This window comes from Papio anubis, chromosome 12 (assembly GCF_008728515.1).
Source record: "Papio anubis isolate 15944 chromosome 12, Panubis1.0, whole genome shotgun sequence".
Classification (NCBI taxonomy): Eukaryota; Metazoa; Chordata; class Mammalia; order Primates; family Cercopithecidae; genus Papio; species Papio anubis.
The window spans coordinates 107,845,587-107,856,483 of record NC_044987.1 but is presented as its reverse complement, the minus strand read 5'-3'; the positions used below and the strand labels follow the sequence as shown (position 1 = coordinate 107,856,483).

General features: G+C 50.1%; 1 protein-coding gene across 14 annotated transcripts in view; it reads left to right on the top strand.

The window, feature by feature from the left end:
• The first annotated feature begins 5,127 nt into the window (after window positions 1-5,127).
• The window catches only part of SLC43A1 (solute carrier family 43 member 1), a 30,251-nt gene continuing 24,481 nt past the window's right edge, over window positions 5,128-10,897 (top strand). For 10 of the 14 annotated variants that reach the window (XR_004177560.1, XR_004177557.1, XR_004177558.1 and 7 more), the window contains exon 1: window positions 5,683-6,864. Coding sequence is in view for 10 of the 14 variants with exons in the window: in XM_031653584.1 (XP_031509444.1) it covers window positions 6,633-6,864 (232 nt within the window). In the remaining 4 variants the exon portion in view is untranslated. Of the gene's footprint in view, window positions 5,381-5,617; window positions 6,865-10,897 lie in introns of those variants that run through there. The other 4 variants (XM_031653579.1, XM_031653578.1, XM_031653580.1 and 1 more) reach the window with 4 other exon arrangements.

Below are 10,897 nucleotides of genomic sequence, written 5' to 3'. Positions count from 1 at the left end.
TCTGGGCATTTCATATAAATGCAGTCATACGATATGTGGTCTTTTGTGTCTGGTTTCTTTCACTTAGCATAACGTTATCAAGGTTCATCCATGTTGTAGCATGTATCAGTACTTCCTTTTTATGGCCAAATAATATGACATTGTATGGGTATACCACATTTTGTTTCTCCATTCATCAGTTGATGGACTACTGGGATATTTGCACTTTTTAGCTCTAATGAATAATACAGCTATAAACACTTGTGTACACATTTTTGTGTTAACAGATATTCTCAATGCTCTTGGGTGAGTGGAATTGCTGGGCTATAGTGGTAACTCTATGTTTAACTATTTGAGGACCTGCCAGACTGTTTTCCAAAATGGCTGTACCATTTTATGTACATTCCTCATGCAGATTTTTTTTTTTCTTTTTTGAGACGGAGTCTTGCTCTGTTGCTCAGGCTAGAGTACAGTGGCACGATCTTGGCTCACTGCAACCTCTGTCTCCTGGGTTCAAGCAATTCTCCTGCCCCAGCCTCCTGAGTAGCTGGGATTACAGGCACCTGCCACCACACCCGGCTAATTTTTTGTAGTTTTAGTAGAGATGGGGTTTCACCATGTTGACCAGGCTGGTCTCAAACTCCTGACCTCAGGTGATCCACCCGCCTTGGCCTCCCAGAGTGCTGGGATTACAGGCATGAGCCACTGCGCCTGGCCCAAAGATTTATAATAACTATTTGTTAGGCTAAATAATTCATTACATACTGAATTGAATTGGATACTTTTATTTTGAGCACTTAACAGACTGGAAGAATGAGGCTCATGAGATGGAGTGATTTGGACAAAATTGCACAAATAATCAGCTGCAGAGCCAGGATTTAGACCCACCCTGTCTCAGTGTTCTTGTCCACTAAGCTGTGAAGCAGCCGCTAGCCAGGAGCCCACATGACAGCAAATGTGATAATGCTGTTATACGTAACCTATGAGTAGTGTCAGGAGAACAGAGTTGAGGAAGGAATTTGTTTTGAGGGCAGGGGAGAAGGTTGATAAATCCTATTGATTCAGATTTGGAAATGTATCTTAGGTCTCTTTCCTCTTCTCTGTTTTTTATTATTTTATTTATTTATTTAAAGACAGTCTTGCTCTGTTGCCCCGGGTGGAGTGCATTGGCGTGATCTCAGCTCACTGCAACCTCCGCCCCCCAGGCTCAAGTGATTCTCCCACCTCAGCCTCCTGAGTAGCTGGGATGACAGGCATACACCACCACTCCTGGCTATTTTGTTTGTTTGTTTTGTACTTTTTGTAGAGACAGGGTTTTGCCATGTTGCCCAGGCTGGCCTTGAACTCCTGGGCTCAAGAGATCTGCCCGCGTTGGCCTCCCAAAGTGTTGGGATTATAGACTTGAGTCACCATGCCCGACCTATTTTTTATTATTTTAAATGTGAATCATTTTTGTTTGCTTGTTTCTTCTTTTTCTTTGTTTTTTCTTTATTTCTTCTAAAAACAAAACAAAACAAAACAGGATTCATGTGCAGAATGTGCAGGTTTGTCACATATGTATACGTGTGCCATGGTGGTTTGCTGCACCTGTTGTCCCATCCTCTAAATTCCCTCCCCTCACCCCCCACCCCCCACTCCTCAACAGGCCCTGGTGTGTGAAGTGCCCCTCTCTGTGTCCATGTGTTTTCAATGTTCAACTCCCACTTATGAGTGAGAACATGCAGTTTTCTATTCCTGTGTTTTTGGTTTTCTGTTCCTGTGTTAGCTTGCTGAGGATGATGGCTTCCAGCTTCATCCATGTACCTGCAAAGAACATGATCTCATTCCTTTTTCCTTTTTTTTATTATTATTATTTTTTTTTTTGAGACAGTTTCGCTCTTTTTGCCCAGGCTGGAGTGCAATGGCGCCATCTCTGCTCACCACAACCTCTGCCTCCCAGATTCAAGTGATTCTTCTGCTTCAGCCTCCTGAGTAGCTGGGATTACAGGCACGTACTGCCACGCCCGGATAATTTTGTATTTTTAGTAGAGACAGGGTTTCTCCATGTTGGTGAGGCTGGTCTCAAACTCTCGACCTCAGGTGATCCGCTCGCCTCCGCCTCCCAAAGTGCTAAGATTATAGGCATGAACCACCATACCTGGCCTCATTCCTTTTTATGGCTGCAAAATGTGAACTATTATGGTGGCCTCCTACTGCTTTAAGGTTTCTGTCCTTTCCAGTATATCCTCCATTAATTAAACACAAAAACCTGACGATAACTCTCGCCTTCATTAAAAACAAACAAAACCGGCTGGGCGCGGTGGCTCACACCTGTAATCCCAGCACTTTGGGAGACCAAGACGGGCGGATCACAAGGTCAGGAGATCGAGACCATCCTGGCTAACCCGGTGAAACCCTGTCTCTCCTAAAAAATACAAAAAACTAGCCGGGTGAAGTGGTGGGCGCCTGCAGTCCCAGCTACACGGGAGGCTGAGGCAGGAGAATGGCGTAAACCCAGGAGGCGGAGCTTGCAGTGAGCTGAGATCCGGCCACTGCACTCCAGCCTGGGCGACAGAGCAAGACTCCGTCTCAGAAAAAAAAAAAAAAAAAAAAAGAAAAGAATAGAAAAAAAAAAAATCAGCCCAGGGGTGATTCGTGCCTGTAATCCCAGTTACTTGGGAGGCTGAGGCATGAGAATTGCTTGAACCTTGGAGGCAGACGTTGCAGTGAGCTGAGATTGTGCCACTGTACTCCAAACTGGGCAACAGAGCTGGAATCTGTCAAAAAAAAAAAGAGAAATGAAGGAAATCTGTCGTTCCCACAAGAAGGGATAGCAGGTAGAAAGACTGGGAGGTGTGAAACCAGCTGGCTGGCTCTTCATTGCACATATGCTGAGTGCCCCTTAGGTGCGGGTGCTGCTCTGGGTGCTGGGATACACAGCAGTGAATGAACACACCAAATGAGGCCTGTGTCCTCATGCAGCAGGCAGTCCAACCCCATGAAAATGTGGGTTGGGATGAGGAAGAGCAAGTGTTCCAGCCATGGGGGTCCATGGACCACTAGAGTCTCATGGAAAGGGTCCATGAAAATCTTGAAATGTGAATGTCAATGAGTGTGTGTGTCCATGTTCACACAAGCATTTTTGTCGAGAGTAGATCAATAACATCTTTATTCTTTTTTTGTTTGTTTGTTTTGAGACAGGGTCTCTGTCGCCCAGGCTCAAGTGCAGTGGCGAGATTTTGGCTCACTGCAGCCTCGACCTGCCGGGCTCAGGGATCATCCTACCTCAGCCTCCCCAGTAGCTGAGACTACAGGCACATGCCACCATGCTCAGCTAAATTTTTTGTAGAAATAGGGGTCTCACTATGTTGATCAGGTGGGTCTTGAACTCCTGGGCTCAAGTGATCCTCCTGCCTCAGCCTCCCAAAATGCTGGGATTACAGGCATGAGCCACTGCCACCGCGCCCACTGTCTTTTGTATTCTCAAAGGGATCCATGACCCTCCTAGCTTAGAAAGTTGACTCTAGGGCCCCCTGTGCAGAGCTGAGGAGTTTGACCTTGATCTGGAAGTTCTGGGAGGCAGTACTGCATTTTAAGAAGTTAAACCGTCAGAGCCTGACGTGTGCTTTGGCCAGCGAGAACTCCTTGTGCCTTTCCCACCGCTAAGCCTTTGCTCTTGCCGTTCTTCTGGGAGGGGCCATACTTAAATGCCAGGCCGACCTGACTCTGCATCCTACCTCTAACCTTGCTCCAGCTGCAAGCCTACAGTTTTCTCCCTCTGTGAAAAGCTATGAGGTTCAAGTGAGACCATGATGTCTTCAGGAATTAATAACAATATTTTTATTTTTAAAAATGCCCTGTCTATGGTAGCCATTAGTTCCTCTCTTGGCTTGGTGGCTCATCTGTTCAGGGGTTCCCTTTTATCAAAGGCCTTCTTGGAGCTTTCTGTAGTCACTCTTGTTTTGTTTTTGAGACAGAGTCTCACTCTGTCACCCAGGCTGGAGTGCAGTGGCATGATCTTGGCTCACTGCAGCCTCCATCTCTCCAGGTCTAGTGATCCTCCCACCTCAGCCTGTTGGGTAGCTGAGACTGCAGGTGCACACCACCATGCCTGGCTATTTTTTTTTCTTTTTTGTAGAGATGGGATTTCACCATGTTGTCCAGGTTGGTCTGGAACTCCTGAGCTCAAGCGATCCTCCTGCCTTGGCCTTCCAAAGTGCTGGAATTACAGGCATGAGCCACCACACCTGGTCACCACTATCACTCTTTTTTTTTTTAAATTTAAATTTTAATTTTAAGTTCTGGGGTACATGTGCAGAATGTGCAGGCTTGTTACATAGGTAAATGTGTGCCATGGTGGTTTATTGCATCTATCAATCCATCACCTAGGTATTAAGCCCAGCATGCATTAGCAGCACTCTTAACACACAATTAAACTCACAAGTAATGAGATTACTTCTCATTACTCCACACCATAGTAGTCTATTTTACAGATGAGGAAACTGAGGCTCAGGGAGGCTGAGAGATTTACCTGGAGTCAATCAATTATTGATCTGGAAGCGTCCGATCACCAGGTCTTCTGAAATAATGACAGCAGCAACAATGAACATTATGCTTACTATGCCAAATGCTATGCTCAGCATTTTACCTGCATCACAATCCTGATTCCTTTGGGCAGTTAGATAGGTTCCGTTTTAACCGAATTTAGGGAGGAGGAAGCAGAGGCTCCGAGAGGTAACTTGCCCTAGGTACCCAGGGTAGTCAGTTGAAACGTCAAGATTCAGACCTCGATCTGACTAACTCCAAAGAAACCCGTGCCATTCTGCCTCGGAAAACACTGCTCCCAGCTGCACAGTTCAAAACCCCACCCAAGCCGGCCCTGAATCGCTGTCAGTCGGCTTCAGCCGAATCGCACTTTGTTTTGAACAACGATACAGAGGGCGCTGCCTGACGTCAGTCTGGGGGCTTGGGGGAGAAGATGGGGGTCCAGGGTGGAAGTGTAGATGCTGGGGATGTGCCAGAGGGAGAGTGTCCGGGACCAGCGGGCGAGTCACGTGCGCGTGAAACTCGACCTAAGGGGAGGGGAAGGGAAGGGAGCCCCCGCCCCCACCTCGGGGCGCAGCTCTGGACGCGTGTAAATACAACTATCAACTCCGCAGATCCACTTCTTCCAAGCCCGGCTTCGCAGACCTCTGGCCCCCGGCGGGTTCCCAGTTCCTCCGCTTCTTCCGAGGGGACAGCGGAGGGGAGGCCACCGGGCTGTCAGGCTGAAACTCCGTGGCAGCCGGGTCCCGCACGCAGAGAAGACCCCAGCGCGGGCGCGGCTCAGGGCTGGGCCCCCGGGACTCCGGACGCGCCGCGAAAGCGTTGCGCTCCCCGAGCCGTCCGCTGCTGCTGGCTGCTCATTTGCCGGTGACCGGAGGTGAGCAGCGTGGGCAGGGAGGAGGGGGCGCGTAGGGTCTCCGTCTGTGCGTCCGCTGAAAGACACCCAGGCCGGCTCCCGCTGACACTGCCAGGTTCCCCAAGGAAAGCCCGTTACTTGCGCCCGTGGTCCCGCGGCACAGTGTCCAGTCTCGCCAAGCAGGTCCTTCCCTTTTCTTTTCTCTGACCCCTCCGACTCTTCTTTTCCTCCCAGGCCCCCGCTCGCTGCACTTCCTCTGCTTAGAGCTGCGCGTTTGCCAGAGTTCAGCGGACCTCCGGGAGCGCTTGAACCCAAAGCCCCATTTCACAGATGAGAATACCGAGACCCCCTGGAAGAAGTGACTGGTGCTTCCTCCCCTCGCTCTGGGTCTTTCTTGCCCTTCTCCTCTCCGCTTTCCTCGGTCTCACCCCGGTTGTAGCTCCCCGCCCCCGCGCCGCCCGCGTTCCCTAGCCTCCCGCCGAGGCTGCAGCGGCCGTGGCGGGGGGAGCTGGGGCTCCTTCCCTCCCTCTGGTAAACACACCCGCCCGCCAGCCCATCCGCCACCGCTGCCCTTATAAAGTCAGCAGCCGCCAGACTTCCTGCCGAAGTCCGAGCCCCCTCCCAGGGCTGGAGGGGGCAGGTGGGTTCCGAGGTGCAAAGCCTGGTGCCCCGCGCCCTGCGGAGTGAGTGAGGGGCGCGCAGGGGAGGAGGGAACTGGGGAGAGCCCGTCCTGGGTCTCACTCCACGTGGCAGCTGTTGGCTTGGCCGGAGAGACTCTAGGGTCGTGGGTCGCCTGATACGGAAGGGGAGAGAGCTTGTTGTCGCCCGGCCCCAGAGGGGAGGAGAGGTCTTGGAGGGGCAACTGGAAGATGGGGTCGTAGGGTAGCCTGGAACTTGCCCTTCTTCCTGCAACTTCTAGGGGTCTTTCCTGGCGCGAGAATCCGGACATGGGCCAGCGGTGCTTCAGAGCGCGCTCTGCCTCTTGCTGCCCTCTGGGGGCTTGGGTAAATGCGGTCTTGCTCCCCAGCAGCCCGGCCCTGCGTGCCCTGGCCGGGGTGGGAGAACCCGGCAGCCTGCCAGGAAGCTGCGGCGCGCAGACAGGACCTTCCTTGTTTCCGATAGTGGCCCAGCGGGAGCCTCGTGCCGCGTGCACCCCTGGCACTGCTAGTGTGCGCGGAGCCAGCTCCGTGGCACCGACTGGGAAACCCAGGGCTCTATGGGGCCCCCATGAGGGGCTCCTCGAGGGCTGGCCCGAGAGGTCTCGGGTGCCACCATGATGCAGGACCCCTCCCTGGGGCCACTGGGGGGCCCTTCACCCAGCGCTCTGTTTCTGTGCAGGCTCGCGGCCAGCATGGCCCCCACGCTGCAACAGGCGTACCGGAGGCGCTGGTGGATGGCCTGTACGGCTGTGCTGGAGAACCTCTTTTTCTCTGCTGTGCTCCTGGGCTGGGGCTCCCTGCTGATCATGCTGAAGAACGAGGGCTTCTATTCCAGCATGTGCCCAGGTATGCCTGAAAATGGGCTGGGTGGGCTCTGGGGAGGGATGGCAAAGGGGTAGGTGGAAGCCGGAGAAGGTTAGGTGGCCAGGTGGGCCAGGTTAGGTGCAGAAAGCAGGGTCTGCAGTTGGACAGCCTCACTTCTGGACCTCTTCAAACTTCAGGGGAAGAATGGGTGGCACTCTGCCCACTCTGTCTCGTTTATCCAATCCAGTGGTCACTGAATGCCAGGTGTCCTGCTGGGCATCCAGACCCTGGGACTAATAGGCAGAGTCCTAAGCCTCTGACAGCCCCAGGCCTAGAGCTTTTTGAAGGAGAACTGCTGGGAGAGGAATTTCTTAATAAGCCTATCATAAGACAAGGGAGAACTGCACAAAGTGGAGTATGAATGTAAAGGGCCCCACATTCTTCCCTTTTCAGGACCTGGGAGTCCCCAGGTTTTCACATTACTCATTTGGACAAAGTTACATAGCCTTATTTCCTCTAGGAGGGCATTGTGGGGGGGCTCTGGTTTCCACTTCAATCACCTTGTGTGAGTGGCCGGGAACCTGGGAGTGGGAATTCTGACACTCTTTGGGAGCAGTAACTACAGCCATAGGCTGTCTGCAGCTGCCTTGGGGCAGGGAGTTACCCCTGCTGGTGTCTGGGACTTGTCTCTGATGGGTGTCTTCCTATTCTGGGAAGGAGAGAGCTGTGCTGACAAGCTCTGCCTAAGGAGCTGGGTGGAAATGGAATTTGGCTCTCCTCTCTTTTTATCCCCTTTCCACAACCTCCGTGTTATGGAGTAAGCTTGGAAGGAAGGTTAGCTTGGATTTGAATCCCAGCTTCCATCACTTTTATCAGTTGGTGACTTTGGTGAGTTCCTTAAACACTGAGCTTCAGTTGCCTGGTCTTCAGAATGGGGATAATAATATCGATTCCATGGGAGTGCTGTGAAAGTCCACAGTGCTTAATAAATGTTAGTGTCCTTCTGGTTGCTCCTTGCTGCACAGCACCTGATGTGACTATGGGAGAAAACCGATTCCTTGAGGGGTGGAGATGGGGAGGCCTTGATCACTGCTCTGAACAGCAGCTGCTCCACCGCAGGATCTGCCCCATCCAGCCATGGTTATCTGTAAAGATGCAACAGGTGGCACCGAGAGATGGCGACTCTCCCATGCCTCCTGGCCCCAATTATGGGGTGATAGGGGCTGGAGGAGGTGGGGTTGGCAGCCAGGCTGGGATGGCTGGGTGGGTCGGGAAGAAGAGGCCTGAGATGAAATGATACACATACCAGGGTGGCTGCAAGAACCAAGTGGAGGGCTATTAGGGACCCACATGACATCTAAGTCCCCTGTGAGTTTATCCTGGAGATAGGAGAGACCCTGCCTGCCCTTGACACCTGCCACTGCCTCCCATGTTACTTCTTTTGTTTTCTTTTTTGAGACAAAGTCTCACTCTGTCACCCAGGCTGGAGTGCATTGGCATGATCTTGGTTCACTGCAACCTTCTCCTCCTGGGTTCAAGCGAGCTCGTCTGGCTAATTTTGGTATTTTTAGTAGAGATGAGCATTCACCATGTTGTCCTGGCTGGTCTCGACCTCCTGACCTCAAGTGACCCACCCAGCTCAGCCTCCCACAGTGCTGGGATTATAGACATGAGCCACCACGCTTGGCCTACCCCTTGTGTGACTTCTTCCTGCCTTCTCCACCTGGTGCTGGTGGTGTTCCTTTAAAATCAACTTTCTTGAAGATTACATCATACATCTGACAAATTTATATGCCTCAGTACCCACCACACAGTATTTAGAACCCCCCAAAACTCCTGCTTCTCTTTTGAGGGCTCATCCCTCCACCTGCACTTTTAAATATGTAAAATATGTAAAACAGCTTTATTAAGATATAATTTCCATGCCTTACAAGTCACCCATTTCAAATATATAATTTAACGGTTTTAGTGTATTCAGAATAGTGCAACCATCACCAGAGTCCATTTCAGAACAGTTTCTTTATCCCCAAAAGTAATTCTGTACGGATTAGCAGTACTGACTCCTCTCACCCCCACCTCCACCCCCCAAAGCACTAGGCAACCACTCATCTATTTCCTGTCATAGCTTTGCCTGTGATAAAAGTTCGATTTACCTATTCTGAACATTTCATTTAAATGGAATCTTGTAATATGTAGCCTTTTGTGATTGGCTTTTTTCACTTGGCGCATAATGTTTTCAAGGTTCATCCTTGTAGCATGTATCAGGACTTCTTTTTATTGCTCAATAATACTCCATTGTATGGATCAACCAGCATTCTATTGTCAGTTGATGGACATTTGGGTTGTTTTCACGTTTTGGCTATTATGAATAATGGTCTGGCTGGGTGTGGTGGCTCATCTGTAATCCACGCTCATTTCAAGGCCAAGGCAGGAGGATCACTTGAGGCCAGGAGTTTGAATCTGCAGAGAGCTATGATTGCGCCACTACACTCCAGCCTGGGCCACAGAGTGAGAACCAAATGTTCTTCTGGATTTTTTTTTTTTGAGACAGGGTCTCACTCTGTGACCCAGGCTGGAGTGCAGCGGCGCAATCACAATTCACTGCAACTTCAACCTCCTGGGCTCAAATGATCCTCCCACCTCAGCCTCCAGAAGAGTTGGGACTACAGGCCCACATCACCACATCCAGCTAATTTTTAAATTTGTTTTGTAGAGACTGGGTCATGCTATGTTGCCAAGACTGGTCTCGAACTCCTGGGCTCAAGTGATCCTCCCTCCTGAGCCTCCCAGAGTGTTGGGATTATAGGCTTGAGCCACCACACCTGGCCCTTGTACAAGTTTTTAATGTCAACATATTCTTTCATTTTTCTTAGGTATTGCCGGTCAGTTGTAAAGGTAACTATGTTTAACATTTTGAGGAGCTGCCAAATTGTTTTTCAAAGTGGCTACACTATTTCACATTCTTAAAAATAAATTTTTTTTTCTGAGATGGAGTTTCTCTCTTGTTGCCCAGGCTGGAGTGCAATGGCACTATCTCAGCTCACGGCAACCTCCGCCTCTTGGGTTCAAGCGATTCTCCTGCCTCAGCCTCCTGAGTAGCTGGAATTACAGGCGCCCGCCACCATGCCCGGCTAATTTTTGTATTTTTAGTAGAGACGGGGTTTCACCATGTTGTCCAGGCTGGTCTCGAAATCCTGACCTCAGGTGATCCACCCCACCTCGGCCTCCCAAAGTGCTGGGATTACAGGCGTGAGCCACTGGGCCCGGCCTCCCTTAAAATTTTTTAAATTTAATTTTAATTTTTTGATTTTTAATTTCTCATATATGTATTTTTAAGACTAGCCAAGTGAAGCAGTGGGAGTGGAGAAGGAACTGGTTTTGATCGATTAGGTGTAAACACCACTGCAGTGGGACCAGCCTATTTTACATTCCTGTTAGCAGTGATGTGTGTTCCACTTTCTTTGTAGCCTGAACAATATGTGTCGTTGCCCATCTTTTTGTATTTTTTATTTTTATTTTTTGAGACAGAGTCTCACTCTGTCGCCCAGGCTGGAATGCAATGGCACGATCTCAGTTCACTGCAACCTCTCCGCCTCCCGGGTTCAAGCAATTCTCCGGTCTCAGCCTCCTGAGTAGATGGGATTACAGGCGTCCACCACCATGCCTGGCTAATTTTTTGTATTTTCAGTAGAGATGGGGTTTCGCCATGTTGGACAGGCTGGTTTTGAACTCCTGACTTCAAGTGATTTGCCCACCTCAGCCTCCCAAAGTGCTAGGATTACAGGTGTGAGCCACCGTGCCCGGCCTGCCCGTCTTTTTTTTATCATAGCCATCCTAGTGGATGTAAAGAGTTTTTTTGTGATTTTGATTTGTGTTTCCCTGCTGACCAATGATGTTGAGCATCTTTTCATGTGCTTATTGGCTTTTGGTATATCTTTGGAGAAAGGTCTATTCAGATCCTTTGCCCACTTTAAAATTAGGTTATCTTTCTATTACTGAGATGTAAGAGTTCTTTATATTCTAGATATAAGTCTCCTATATATGATTTGCAAAAATTTTTCTTCCATTGCTGCGT